The sequence below is a fragment of the Ambystoma mexicanum genome, chromosome 10 (genome assembly GCF_040938575.1).
Source record: "Ambystoma mexicanum isolate Mex_15411 chromosome 10, UKY_AmexF1_1, whole genome shotgun sequence".
Classification (NCBI taxonomy): Eukaryota; Metazoa; Chordata; class Amphibia; order Caudata; family Ambystomatidae; genus Ambystoma; species Ambystoma mexicanum.
Genome location: NC_090932.1, coordinates 77,536,905 through 77,552,392, shown reverse-complemented (window position 1 = coordinate 77,552,392; position 15,488 = coordinate 77,536,905). Strand labels below are relative to the sequence as shown.

General features: G+C 49.6%; 1 protein-coding gene across 2 annotated transcripts in view; it reads right to left on the bottom strand.

Moving 5' to 3' along the window:
• The window catches only part of ECEL1 (endothelin converting enzyme like 1), a 435,867-nt gene that overhangs the window by 155,420 nt on the left and 264,959 nt on the right, over positions 1–15,488 (bottom strand). For both annotated transcript variants that reach the window (XM_069617545.1, XM_069617544.1), the window contains exon 6: positions 6,785–6,909. In XM_069617545.1, the coding sequence (XP_069473646.1) occupies positions 6,785–6,909 (125 nt within the window). The remainder of the gene's footprint in view (positions 1–6,784; positions 6,910–15,488) is intronic.

The window sequence follows — 15,488 nt, the reverse complement described above, 5'->3', positions numbered from 1 at the left end:
TGCGTGCATCCGAGATGATTGTTGGTGATTGATCAAGACCACAGATAGTGCAAAATGGGAGGTCTGTAGTTCACTTTCTTCGCTCGACAAGTGGACCCCTACACTTGCCGGGCTGGGGAGTTTTCCGATTCCTTGATGGTATCTTCCTTGTCCGTGGCCCCTACCGTCCTCCTCGGTGGCTTCACAGGGCACTCTTTATGGAAATGACCTGACCTTCCACAGTACATACATAACTGCTGCTGTCTCCTTTTATCCCTTTCCGCTTTAGTCAAGGGGGATCTGAGCCCCCGATTTTCATTGGTTCTCCTGAACCTTCCGTTGTATGGGCAATATTGTCCTTTGAACGCACATACATAGGGCGAGGGTCCGGTCTGGTTCAATCTGCTCTTCGGTCCTGCAACCTATGATCCAGTCGAACAACTAGGTCAATTAATTCTGAGCAGTCTTTCGGGGGGTTCACTATGTGTGCGAGAACATCCTTGAGCTCCCCCCACAACCCCTGATGAAATAACATGGGTCTCTTCTCCACTGGCCATTCTGCTTCACCTACGAGTCTATTGAACGTGGCTATGTATGTTAATAGGTCTTGATTTCCTTGGCGTAGGGACAGAGGTTCGTTGTCTAATGCCTGGCCTTGAGTACGATGGGTGAACAGCTTTTCCATCTCCTTCTGAAAGCCCCTGAAGTCATGCAGCAAAGGATACAGACCAGTCTGCGGCGCTACCTCTCAGGTAGGATAGCACAAAAGCGACCCATGATTGGTCATTCAGAAAGGCCACTGGTCTATAAAGGAAGTGCAGGCGGCACTGGTTCATGAACGTTGCAAACCTCTTGGGATCCCCCGTAAATCGTTCGGGCGGGGCCAAGGGAACTGCCCCAGGAAGGGTTATCTGAACGGGATTGGCTGATGGTGCTGGCATCGGGGGCACGCTTCCTGGCAATGGTGCATGCCCTGCTTGTGACTGGAGAGGTTGCTGGCTTAAATCATCAGTGCGTTCTTTGGTTACTATCAGCTCTCTCCTCAGGGTGTTGGTCTCCTGCCTGGTTGCATGTACTTTGGAACGTAGCTGCCCCAACATGTGGGCTAACTGGTCGGTTTCTGATGTTTCCATGACGCCCGGGTGGATTTTGATGTGAGGCTTTGTGTTCTGTAACGCTCACCTGGTATCCATGGGGATGTCACTCAGCCTGTTCTGACCTCTTACGACCTCGAACCCTTCCCTTTAGTCTACTCGACTGGAGACTGGGCTTGAAACACAGGATTGGTAGAGTTCAACTCCCTATTGTCTCTGTGTGCTTGAACCCCTTCTTCCCCGGGGTACAACCCTTCCCTTTGATCCACAGCTCACCTTGTTTTCTTGGAAAGTGTGCTCTCCGTCCTGCTTTCAGCGCAGGGGCGCGTTGATTGATGCGGGCTCGTTGCTGTCTAGTTACTTCCCTGGCAAGAGTCCGACATGTAAGTATAATGAGTCTTTTGAACAGTTCTCTAATTTCGTTCCTTTCCTTCCTTAGATGATGGCCATAATCCGGGGATGGCGACGTGCTACTGCGATGAGTAGCGCTGAAGGTGAGTGAGAGCACGATGCATGATGCGACCCTTTCGTATTTGTATTGAACTGAGTTCTTTTTCTGTGTCTTTTAGGTGCCGCGACGTTTTCAGCGTGGATGCCGGTTATGAAGAAGAAATGCGGTGAGTAAGCACGGTATGCAGCGCCTCTAGATGTTTCCACGCTAACCTGGAGTGTCTTTTCCCTCTTGCAGATGGATGAGAAGTTCTGGAGACAGAGTTCCCCCAGAGTGGCTGGGATTCAGGTAAGCGTTTGAAGCTCGTACAGTCTTTAAAAATAAGCGAAGATTTGCTGAATGCTTACTAATGCCTTTTTTCTGTTCTTTTCCCTTTTCCTTAGGAAGCGGCGTGCCGGGATGGGAATGACACCGCCAAAGATGCCCGCAGAACAGAAGAAGCGATGAATGATGGGCAGAAGCGCCGCAAGGTAAGGCTGTTCCTAACGGTGTTCTTGTTCTTGCAGGAGCTGAGCACAGAAGAAAGATGCAGGCCTACTGGAGACCGATCCGAACACGGTGAGTGTCACGCTGCAGGTGCAGAAAACACAAAGCATGTTTCTCAGCCTGGGCGTGGCTTAAATAGTCTCTCGGTATCCCAGGTGTCTCTGGGCTGAACCACACCCAAAAGACTAGACTGCACATGCAGTTCTGGGAACCGAAATATGTGGGGGCATCCATCTTGTCCCCATCAAAGCACTACAAGTCCAATCCCCAATGTTATCCTATGGGGGTGAGTGAGTCTGGTGCCACAAGCGCCAAGTATGACTCCAAGTGGGTCTTTGGACGGATGGAGAGGCCCTTGAGGGCCATGTAGGTGATTGTGGCCTGGCTCCAGCCTGACATCTTGGAGGGCTGGGGACATGAGGGGCAGGAATCATGACACCTCCGAAGCTAATAGGTCTAAACTTACCAAGATATCATCCCTTTACAAAAAAGAAATTTGCCTAGCTAAATGCGAATCCTATGACATCCACATCTCCCAATCTAATTCCAACATGAAAGAATTATTCACAATACTCAAAGAACTTGAGACCCCCATCCAGGTGCCTGACACATGCATCAAAGACAAAAAATGGTGCTCAGACATCCAACTTGCACTCACTAACAAAGTAACCACCCTCCAAAATAAAAAAAGCCCCAAAAAAAGCTTCTATAAAAACCTTACCCTCCCTTAACAATTCCCCCTACAGCCCCAACAACCAACCTACCCGATTCAACTTCTCCAAAACCTCTTTTATTGAGGTAGAAAAAATTATACTGTCACTCAAACCTTCCAACTGTCAAGGAGACCTTTGCCCAGCCCAGCTCATCAAGGACGCAGCTAGAGATCTAGCTCCCTTCATATCAAAGCTTATTAATGCTTCATTTGCAACGGGGACCATCCCCACTAACCTCAAAAAATCATTGGTGCTCCCACTGCTAAAATAAAACGACCTTAGATCCCCAGATCCCTACTAACTATAGCCAATCACAACAGTCTCCTTCCTCTTAAAGATACTAGACAAAGTGGCCTACACTCAAATTCAGAAATACTTACAATCACATCACCTCTTAGGAGCTCGCCAATCAGGCTTTCGCCCTCAACATGGAACGAAAACTGCGATTATTGACTTGAAGGCACAGGTTGACGAGTTAAGGGACAAAGGGAAATCAGCCCTACTCTTGCTCCTTGACCTCTCAGTTGCATTTTACCTCGTGGATCACAAGGTCCTATGCGGTCACCTCGACTCTGCAGCACACTTCTCCAAAGAAGCCATAACCTGGATTGAGTCATTCCTCAGTAACAGAACTATGAGGGTCTTCTCTCTCTCAGCTGCTGCTGACCCTATCCCTATCACATGTGGAGTGCCACAAGGGTCATGTGTCTCGCCCACCCTGTACAACATATTCACCAAGCCCCTTTTTGATGATGTGGACCTTCTTGGTATCACCTACACGAACTATGCAGATGATACCCAGATTCTCTTACCACTTTCTGGGAATTACAACGAGGATTTGGCCTTGGTGGACAGAGCGTACCTCAGCATCCAGGCATGGATGGCTACACACGGTCTATGCCTGAATGATGGTAAAACAGAACTCATCATCCTGGGCACCCCGTCCAACCTCAGAAAACTAGGCCCTGAATACTCCACCTTCATAATTGATGGTAACCTCATAAAAGTGGCTAAGGATGTAAAAACCCTTGGATTCTATCTTGATTCCACTTTATCTTTCACCAAATAAGTCAACACTCTGGCCTCCACAACTGCGTACACCTGTAAACTTACTAGAACTGGCAAACCCTTCCTGTCTAACAACAGCTGCATCATCTTGGCCAGAGCCCTCATTCTGTCTAGGCTAGATTACTGTAACACACTCTACATAGGTTCCAACATATCCATCATTGGGAGAATTCAAATTCTCCAAAATAACGCACATAGAGCAGCACTCGGAATACCTTGAAGAGAGCATATCTCCGAGATTAGATGACAAAACAACCGGCTCTCCACCAATGACAAAATACAGCTAAAATCTGTGTAGATGATCCACAAAGCATTGAACAATGCAGTTCCCAGCAACCTCTCTGAAAGATTCCACAGGCGGACCTCAACCAGATCATCTAGACTAGCCAATTCAAACTCCCTCTCTATTCCCAGATTTAAGCTATCTAAAGTTGGAGGCTGCAGCTTTCCTGTCAAAGTGACCCAGCTTTGGAAGGCCCTGCCACACTCACTACGAGAAGCCCAACCCTACCTGAACTTTAGATCCAACACTATCTCCTGGCTTAAATCTTCTGACCAGCACTGATTGTGGCCATCCCCACCTATACTACTCAGTACATCCATCTTCTATATGGCCACCTCTCAGCAATTCAGACCCGTTCACTCCTTATTGAAGGAGCTGCAATCTAGTGTAAGGTCTGTAAATATATTTGTTGCCTTACTGACATTTATCTACATGTACTCTACGTGTAAATTTGTGTACATTTGTAACTAAGATGTTTTTCCCTTTATGTAATATGTAACTCTGTAGCCTAAGCTTGGTACCTTCTTGTAACTGCTGCGCCCTGATACCCCAGGGTCTGGTGCGCAATACAAACAAACAAACAAACAAACACCAGAATGGAAGTGGCCAAAATGACCGAAAGGAAATTACCGAATGGTAGATTTGGTCAAATTTCGGCTGTATGAAAAGTTTGCACGTCCGAAAATTTGGACCACATCTCCCATTTGGTGGCATTATAGTGAACAAGGGCAGCGGGGGCTGCGGGGGTGTCCCCTGCACCTTTGTTCAATATACGGTCAGCGGGGGTTGCGGAAGCGCCTCCCGCAGCCGTTTGCGTAAAGCAAAAAACAAAAAAAGGAAAGGACTCTGCGGCGCCGGTTCCCGATCACAGAAGCGAATGTGAACTTGCATTGCAGGGAAACAGCAAGTCGACGGCACACAGCAAAGTAAGGTGGGGTGAGTGGGTAATGGGGAAACTGTATTTCCACTATGGTCTTTTCGGCCACGGTTTGTTCTGTTACGGTAAAAGAACCAAAATTCCACCAGAATGATGTGCACTGGTGACATGCCGCTTTGTAATGGCGCCACTTGGTAATGAGAGGTTGCTCAGTAGGAATACAGGCTCTCATGGTCAGTAAGCTTGACTTGCAAGTACACCAATCACAGGGCTGACTTGATCTTTATAATGCTAAACTGGGTGCCACCATGTTTAAACACCGTTGCTGGACATGTGTGGCAGAGTGCCTAGAAACCCTTTGAGTGCAGTCGGGAAGCAGTGATTTCTGCATTGGCGTACAGATAGGGAGGAATGGCATATGAGGAGGGACAGACAGCCTAGAGGTGTTGGGCGGGAATGTGCCCACCCATTGTCTGCCCATGACCATGCTAGTCCCTATGGCCATGCCCACCCATTCCTGCCCGTCCAAACCATCTACTCATGAGAACCCTTTGATCTAGCTGTATTCGAGCCTTACCATCAAATTTTGCACTCAAGTGTCTGCGAGTGATTGTTCAAACCAGTCTTCTGAGAGTGAATGACTTAATTGGAGCTGTAAACACGCTACTGGTATCAGAAACATGTCTTATCAGTCCTGCCTTCAGCCATTTGATTTATAAAAACGGTGTGTTCTTCACTGAAGTCCAGTTAAAAACAAGCATTGGCAAAGCCACTGAAGGTCTTTTTCAAACAAGCATTGGCAAAGCCAAAATGTTTGGCTTGTGCACGTGTTTTAAGCTTTTGCCAGGCACTGCTATTAGATGCCCAGGTACTTGCACCATTTTGCAGCTGCTACCAACAATGGGCAGTTAATAGCACTAGAGCTGTGCCTGGAAAGTGCCTTTCCTATGCCTACACAGAAGCCCAAACTGTTGGCATTGCCAGTGCGTGTTTAAGCGTGTTGCTGATTATGCAATACAGCTCTCTTGTGATGATTAGCTATGTTTTTGTAACCTGTGTTGGAAAGTGATCCCAGCTTATCATGAAGCCACAAACAATAGAAGAAAGCAAGGAAGGAAGAGAATGTTTGTATCACGTTCACCTCTACCCACCATCACTGAAGGAAAGTCTACACGAGGGGACCCTTGCCCCAGCTAGGACTGGCTTGCTCTTGCTAGCCCTTATTGAAGTACGCTTCTTATGGTATGCTTGGCCAGGTAGGAAGGGTTGAAGTATCCCGGCCACCTCTACACCAAACACTAATTTGCATGCTAGTTTTTGAACGCTCTACAGTTTCTCAAATTCAGTTGGGACATATGCACCATACAAAGTCAGATCTTTTGGCCAATCGGATGGGATGAACACTGCTTGATTATAGCTTTAGGCGGTAAGGTTCTGTGTTCGCAGAAGCTCTGTGTTCTGCAACACCGCAGGCATTTGGTGGTAGCGAAGTGGAGGAAGTGTGGTGCTTTGTTTTCGTGTTAGTACCCTAAATCCTGTGCGGATACCCCATTGCCCACCCCTATCTGTGAACAAGCCGAGGAAGTTAAATACCTCAGTGTATGCCGCCACGCGGCGTGAGAGTGGCGGGAGTTTCTTCAAAAGTATTGCAATGTGCATTTGGCAACACATATAGATAGTTTATTGCAACCATTGTCTGTTACCCTCTACCTAGTAAACAAACGCAGAATAGCAAATGTCTCTGTTTAATTAGAGAAAAAAGACCCCCTTTTCTGCCCACTGCATCCCTTCATGCCCCCTCGGTAGCAGCCACTGCCCGCAGTCCCACCTTACCGAGTCGGGGTGGTCCTGATGAGCTCGGACACCTTCTGCATGTAGTCTGTTGCCAGCACCACCACCTCCTCCTCTTCGGAGAAATTATCATGAAAGATTCGGTCCAGCAGTCGCTTCCATTTCAACTATTTTGGACAAGAAATGAGAGGAGATGAAGGGGGTTAGGAATGGGCATTTTGTCACGCTCATTAACTGCGTCATTGTTCCTGCCACTTGCACACGTGCCGATTCTGACCACCACACACAAAGAATCACACACACGCCCCGCTTAAAATGCATAGGGCTTCATAACGAGTTGGCATGTGGCAATAAAATGGCGGTCCTTTTGTTACTGCCACTTTCCAGCACCGCCAAATAAAGGTCGGAGGTAAAGTGGAAGAGAGGCCTCCAGTAGTGGCTGGTTTTACCGTGGGAGGAATGACAGTTTCCGTAGAATTGTTCGAAGAAAAAAAAACGTAATGGTATATTTGTTCGAATTTCGGTTGTACGAAAATATCGTACAGCCGAACATTTCTAACAAATATACCATTTGGTGCCATTACAGTGAACAAGGGGAGCTGGGTTTGCGGGGGTGTCCCCCGTTCCCATTACAATAACGTTTTTTTGTAAATAAAAAAAAGAGGACCCTGCGGCGCCGGTTCACATCCACGTAAGTGAAGGGAATTAGCATCGCAGAGGGCTGGGGCAGTCGGCGGCACCCAATAAGGTGTGCCACCAACAGGTGAGTAGGGGCGAGGGTGGGAGTATCGGGATTTCACGACGGCGTGCATTTCAAATTCGGCAATTTCACGCTGCGGCAAAATGAAGGATATCCAGGAGTTACCCCGGCAGAATCCACCAAATCCCCAAGGGACTCTTCTGGACTCCAAAAATGACTGCTAACACCAGCCTCCCCCCCCTCCTGACCAAGGGATCTGGTGGTCTGAGTGACTAACCGTAAAGGAGTTTGGCAGCAGTTCCGCAGAAATACCTCGGGTATCCCCCAAACTTCCAACCAGGCCCCTCACCAGGTTTTCAAAAGGACAAAACATAGTGAGGGCCAGGCCACCTTAAAACAAGTTTCGGTGCTTTAATGGTGTGTGCCAAGCCAATGAAACATAGAGATGTCAAGATATTCTATTTTAAGTAGAAAAGATCCCGTGCTCACCACAGGCAGAGACTGGAGGCCCACTGGATCCCGGCAGTATCTGAGAAATCATGTTTTAAGCTATTGCATTACAGACATGATAGCATGTAGCAAGAAGGCACATATCTGAGGTCACTGGAGCAGTTTAGAAAGATCCTTAGCCCTGACATTCAACACAGCGGCTCTTAGGATCTCATGCCAAGTCTTCGGTCCCCTAGAAATCCCCCTTAGGGTGCAGTGGTAGCCCATTACAGTCTATGGCAGAACATTGTCTGACAAATTGACACTGGCACATTACGCCAGGGAGGGAGTGAGAGGTAGGCAAATAAAGGGTGCAGGTAGGGGGCAGCTGGAGATCAAAAGTTCCAGTTGGGGTCAGGACCCTGAGAATTGGGTCGCTGTGGAACAGTGACACCCATAAAGGGCAGGGGACGTAACTTTATTGATTACAAATGAAGATCTGGGGTACTCTGCGGCTTGTTTATTTATTTATTACATTTATATAGCACACCTAACCCTTGGGTACGATCCCATCATGATTCCTAAACCGGGGTTGGGGACCTCCCTGAGAATCAGCTAAAGCTGGGGTTCAATAATAAAACCGATCGTGCCAGGTTTTGTCAGGCCCAGACTCCGGGCGAGGCCGGCACGTTCTTTCATTGACAGAATTGTGCTGTGGCTTTAAATTCACAGTGGTGCTGCCACTCTCCTAAGCATCCCAGAGGGTGTGCGGTGGAGGCGCTATACATGGGCTTTCTGCCCAGGCAGGTGGGGCCACCAGGGATGATTGGCTTGGAGCAGGTGAAGAGTGGGAGACCTCTAGCCACCACCAAGTGCTGATAGTCCAATTACAGTGCCTAGAAATCCACTGTCGCGCCTGCAGTGATAGTACGCGTAAAGGGACAGAGGCAGACTTGCTAAGGTGCCCGATCTTACATATTTGCCCCTCTCTCTGCTGTAAACAGCACTTTGGGTCACTCACCAGGGCACCCTGCAGTGCTGATGCTCGGGGACCGTGGACCCTCGCCTCGCTCTAGCACTGAGCGTTCAGCAGGACAACTCCCGTGCCAAGAAAGAGGGCAGAGATGCCATGAAGGCTCACCAAGCAGCAGGGATCAAGCAAGATGTCAGTGGTAGTGGAGTACCAGTGCCCCCCAGCAGGGTTCCAGTACCTGCATGGGTGCAAGAGCTCAAGCTACAGGGGTCTCTTGCAGCAGCCAGACTTGCTGCCACCTGGCATGCAGACCAGACTCTGGGCACGGACAGGCACACAGTGTAATGTTCTCCCACACAGACACTGCAGCGCTCATGCATAAGCGATGCCCCCAGCATGTGGACGTCCACCTACTCCCCAATGCACGGCTCCTGGCGAGGATGCAGACACCTGCTTCCCCCACAGTTACGCGGTTGAAACCCTTCTCGCGGACTGGTGGGGAACCTGCAGCCCTCCGGGAGTTGGGGCTCCTGACTCCCATGATCCCTCACTGCTGACTCTTCCAGCTGGGGGTGATGGGAGTTGTATGCCAAAACATCTGGAGGGACGGGGGTTGTCCAGCACAGTTCTAGGGCATGGCTCGGGAAGGCCTGGGCTCAGCAATGTCACTCTTATGCACCTTGCGGGGCAAACACTGCACTTGATGTCTAGGGCTGGAAAGAGCTGCTGGAGCGGAGTCTGTCCAAAGACAGACTGTACTGCCCCAGTGTCTGCACAGCACTGCAGGAGTGAAAACCTTAAATGGAATCTGTAATACCCTAGAGCAAGGCCTCCACAAGCCAGCATCAGGCCACTCCAATCCTTTGCCCTCTTGAGCTCTGCACTCCAACCTCTTTGGGCAGCGGAGAAACTCCCCACGTGAAATACTGCATATGGGGCGACACAAGCAAACTTACAAGCAGGCACGCTTTGATCTCTCTCTCTCTCTCTGCAGCAGCTGTGTATGTGTGCATGGTGGTGAGCAGGGGCCCACATGCGGGGATGCATGTGAGCCTCCACAGGGCAGTGCACATGGCTCCACACAAGGAGAGGCATGGACTCACGAGGGGGCGCTGGGCGTGGCTCCTTCCGTGCCCCTGATTCATATACCAACATGTGGGATCCCATCCGACATCTTGCCCACGTGCAAGTGCCAACGCTCATTCCACCCATTTGTGCCCATGACCTTCGTGCATGTGTGTGGCATAAGCATCATGCACATGCACTTGGGCGAACGCACCTTGCCCCACTCTGTGCACACTCACACTCCGATATACACACTCACATGCATCTGCATGCACTCCCACACCTCCAAAGACAGAAAAGTCTCTCTCTCTCTACCTTCCCCTCTCTCTCTCTCTCTCTCTCTCTCTCTCTCTCTCTCTCTCTCTCTCTTTCTCTCTCTCTCTCTCTCCCTTCCTCTATCTACCTTCCCCCTCTCTCTCTCCCCCTCTCTCTCTCTCCCCCTTCCTCTCTCTCTCTCTCTCTCTCTCTCTCTCTACCTTCCTCTCTCTCTATCTCCCCTCTCTCTCTCTCTCTTTCTCTCTCTCTCTCTCTCTCCCTTCCTCTATCTACCTTCCCCCTCTCTCTCTCCCCCTCTCTCTCTCTACCTTCCTCTCTCTCTCTTTCTCCCCTCTCTCTCTCTCTCCCCCTCTCTCCCTCTACCTTCCTCTCTCTCTCTCCCTTCCCCTCTCTCTCTCTCTCTCTCTACCTTCCTCTCTCTACCTCTCTCTCTCTTTCTCCCTCTCTCTCTATCTTCCTCTCTCTCTCTCTCTACCTTCCTCTCTCTACCTCTCTCTCTCTTTCTCCCTCTCTCTCTCTTCCTCTCTCTCTCTCGCTCCCTCTCTCTCTAGCTTCCTCTCTCTCCCTTTCTCTCTCTCTCTCTCTCTCTCTACCTTCCTCTCTCTCTCTAGCTCCCCTCTCTCTCTATATTCCTCTCTCTCTCTCTCTCTCTCTCTCTCTCTCTCTCCCTCTCTCTCTCTCTCCCTCCCCCCCTCTCTCTCTCTCTCTCTCTCTCTCTCTCCATTCCTCTCTCTACCTTCCCCCTCTCTCTATCTCCCCCTCTCTCTCTACCTTCCTCTCTCTCTCTATCTCCCCCCTCTCTATATTCCTCTCTCCCTCTCTCTACCTTCCTCTCTCTCTCTTCCTCTCTCTCTCCCTCTCTCTCTCTACCTTCCTCTCTCTCTCTTCCTCTCTCTCTCTCTCGCTCCCTCTCTCTCTAGCTTCCTCTCTCTCCCTTTCTCTCTCTCTCTCTCTCTCTCTCTACCTTCCTCTCTCTCTCTAGCTCCCCCCTCTCTCTATCTTCATCTCTCCCTTTCTCTCTCTCTACCTTCCTCTCTCTCTGTTCCCCCCTCTGTCTCTCTCTCTTTCTCTCTCTCTCTCCCTCTCTAACTTCCTCTCTCTCTCTCTACCTTCCTCTCTCTCTCTCTCTCTCTCTCTCTGCCTTCCTCTCTCTGTCTTCCTCGTTCCCCATTTCTCTCTTCCTCTTAGGGGCGCCTCTCAGCCATGACACGCCCCGCGGCAATGCACCTTCACCCTGCTTCGGAGGGGCACTGCAGTCTCGAGGCATTAGCCCTCGATACGTGCACGCTACTTACACAAGCAATCATGACGGTGCATCCCAGGGAGGGCGCTTGGGCACAGTGCCACTTGGGGTGAGCTGGAACCAACTCGTGCAAGTGGATCACTCTGACGAGTTTTGATAATTACACTTGATTATTTTGTTAAAATAAGCCGTTTGAAAGAACGCTGTAGATTTCACATTTTTCAAAAGTATTGTTCAATGCTTCATAATTCATTTGCATTTTACGTTATCTAAACATTGTTTACATTCCGTACCCGGATTGTCAAAAAAGTAGCACACGTTAGAAGAGTGCATAGGATGTGCTCGTGTAATTTGTGTTACTATTAGAAATGCGTAGGTCACCTTCTTCTGAAAGGTGACCTGCGCAATTCTTGGGGCTGTGAAGCTGTGCAAAAACACATGGTCTGGCCCTCTTGCATGCATTAGTGTAAGGGTCGTGTTGCCAACACAAATGCATGACTGGCTTCCATCTCCCTTGTGAGTGCTGGGAGTGCGTTTTACAGTGATGGGCCCTTTAACTGCCCATCACTGTGGATTGTCAACAACAAAAAGCATTTCTATCCCTGTTTGGGGAATAGAAATACAAGGGTGACAGCCACAGTTTAAATCATGGATAACACACTTAAAGGAAAATACAAGAGAGGGTCAGAAATGACCCCAACATGATTTACACATACCCTTGCACCTGTTTCAAACTTCCATTGGAGAATGTGCCTTATTTCGGTGCATTTAAAAGTGCTTTCCTTCGGGATTCGTTTATAAATGCAAATGTGCAAAGGGGTGAAAAAGGGCATCTGAATGGTTGCATCTCAGCGCTTCATGAATCTGGCCCCATGTGTCTTTTTTAATATTAATCTGCTTGACGCCATTGGCGTGAGCTCTCGTGGCCTGGCATTTCTTCACACACCTGCGGCAGTCCTCTCGTACACCAGCCTTTTCCCCACAGATCCTACCTGCCTCCCTCCGATTTGGCGCCCCCTGATGCTACGAGTAGTACACTTTTGTTTCTATATTGCTCGGTGGTGGAAGAGCGCGTGGGGGCTCTCGACGCCAAACTCACTGCCCCTTTCCCCCTGCAGTGCAGCTTGGGACCACAAGTGCTCTTTTTGGACTGTAACATAACAGCCCTCTAATTCTGATCCAGGCACGTGTGAGTCAAAAGGGTTTAACGAGGTTTTCACTCTTGTCATCCAACCCACTCCCAATCAGGGTGTGTGGAGGAGTTCCCCTGAGTTACCCCACATGAACTCCTTATGCCACTAACTAGAAAGGGGTCAGCGTTGTAGTCCCACCTACTCAGTGCCCGTTTCTCCACTGACAGTAAAAAGCAGGTGTAATCCATTGAACTCAATGGAGCAATGAAGGCGTCCATCTTTGCCGAGCCCACGGTGTACGCATAGACGCCACATACGTCGTGAAGGTTCATGCACCATTCTTTGCTCGTGTGTGGCGACTATGTTCTGGATGTTTGTGGAGTTCTACCGCGCGGACACACAATTACTCATCAGGCTTGTGAGCAGATACTCAGCTCACCACCAGATGGAGGGTTTACGCGTACCTTTCATGGCCTACACTCACCAACAGGGGAGGAAAGGCAGAGGGTGTAGTGTAGATGTACCAGTGTACCCCTTAAGTGTCTGTTATCTATGCACACAGACCTTCTGCCCCTTCTCAACTCACATGTTTTTTGGTGGTGAGACCCACCATGGAGGCAACTGACACACACCACAAGCCCAACAGCTCTCCATAGACTTCAACGGGCTCTCACCAGCTAAACACAGTGGAGCTCCTTTCATTGAGGCGTGGTCATTTTATGTGGACATACACATAGGCGAATTGCAGGGCATAAGTGCAGGGCAAAAGGCGGCCCTGCAGTTTTGCACTCTGACATGCAAAAGAAGTAAACGCCACCTGCCATGTACGGGTGTGCCAGCTTTTTGCGCATAAAGCCGGTGAACCGCATTGACATTCTTAGCATTTGTGCCAGCATGCAAATGCAAGCGAGGGCAAATGCAAGAGTATTTGCATGGCAGAGAGGAAGGGAGGTGGCAGAAATGCAAGCTGCGTCCCGCTCCGCCTCTCCCCCATACACATTAATAGAAATGGGGCGCGGTGTAAGAAACACGCTCAAAGGTCTCGCGCAAGGCTTTCACACACTGTCCTTACGCTACTTCCCTAACAGAAATGAGTCTCCTTATAATTTGCTTTCGCCCACTCTGGCGACTCACAAAGGTTGAGCGGTATGCCCCCTAGACTGCCAGTGCTGCCAGCCTTTCCTTTCTCCTTGCACCCACCTCCTCCCACCACCACTTGGGCAGTAGTTAATCCACACTGAGTTCCTCGCCTGCCCGAGGACCATCTGCCGGCTTTCACCTGCAAAGTGTTTTGCAGCTCCCACTCGGGAAGGGAAAATAACTTTAAAAGTTTTAAGGTTGTCCAAGAAATAAAAAAAGAGGTGCAAGGACTTGCTAACTCACAGAAACAGGAAATGTCTTGACGTGTGGATATAAAACCTTGCCCAGGCTGCCCCACGCCTCCAGGTGTGCAGTCACCCACCTGGCGGTTACAGTGATGGGGGAGGCACAGTGATCACTGGTGAAGCCGAGTGAACCCCTCCCCGTGTGCTGATCTTTCGCCCCTCTATCCCTTTACGTCTCGCCCTACCCTTCAGCACTCTCCTCGCTCTAAAAACGCTCTGTCCTTTTCTCTTTCAATATTCAGCACCACCAAGAAGAAATGCGCTGCCAGTGCCTGCTGCCACCAGTGCCCTGGGCACCTGCTGCCCTGCCCTGGGCCACTCTTCCCCCCGACCCCCTTAATATCTGCATAGAGGCTCAAACGAGCACGCTCCCAATGGGTAGTGCTGGCAGCTCTGTGGCATCGCCCACCTGGCCCATTGGACAGGCATGTTCGGCAATTAATTCCATCGGTGCCTCCACCTGAACCTTTTACTCAAAACCTGTGGAAATAAGCCCAGGTTTCATGACATCGCAGGACACATAATACCACAAATACGGCCTTTTAGTGATGTTCGGTGCAAATAAATAAATAAATACATGTGCGACAGCCAATCAGGTTTGAATGAAGGCAGGCTTTCTTAACAGAGGCAGGCCCGCGTTCAGAGCTGGTGGCTGGTGCCTAGTTCCCTGATTGCCTGTGCCTGGACCCTGTGTGCCCTATCTGCTGGCCTGCCTCTGGAACCTGCCACCTCTTCCCTGCTCCTTCCCGCTGCTCACCCTCCTGCTGCCCACATACCCCCAAAGTAGCACTGCACGGGCCTAGTCTTCCACAAAGGCCCTTTACTCTCGCTAGCACCTCAACACCCATGCCATGGAACAGGAATGGGACTCCGCTCAGAACGCTGGCTTCCACTTGCACGACAGCCATGTTTTTTTTCCCCATAAGCAGAATACCCGGATTGTGGGTTTCCCCCCATTCCATGTGTAAGCTCTTCTACCTCACTCGTAGCATACTTGATATTTGCCCCAGGATGCTAATAGCGGTAATGCCCCATTTTTCTGACAGGTAAGGACTTCTATTACCTTGAGCTGCAGGCCATTACCACGTAGTATGGACCTCAGAACCCTGCATTGTAGCGTAAATAGAATACTTTCTCCTCTCCCTCACTTATTGTGGGCCCTCTCTCCGGGACAGTATCTAGGCAATATAGTGCCAAGGCTGAAACTCTAGCGTGTGCCCTATATCACAAACCCTGTGCTGCAACCCCACCCGAAGTGATGAAATCCATGCCTGTAACATAAGGAAACATCATACCTACTAAGCATCGTTCTCCCACTGCCCAGCACTTACCACACTTAGTTTACGACTGGAGTTTGTTTACATAATTATACCAATCATAGAATATGTTGGGTTTGCAATATAAACAATGAAACTGCTTAAAAGTAATACATAGACAGCGCAAAGGAGACAATATTTCAAAAACGAATCCAGCATCATTATCTCAGGGGTTCCATGTCATTTCATCATCAGGCATTTCAAAGCCTGCAATTGAAACGTGTTT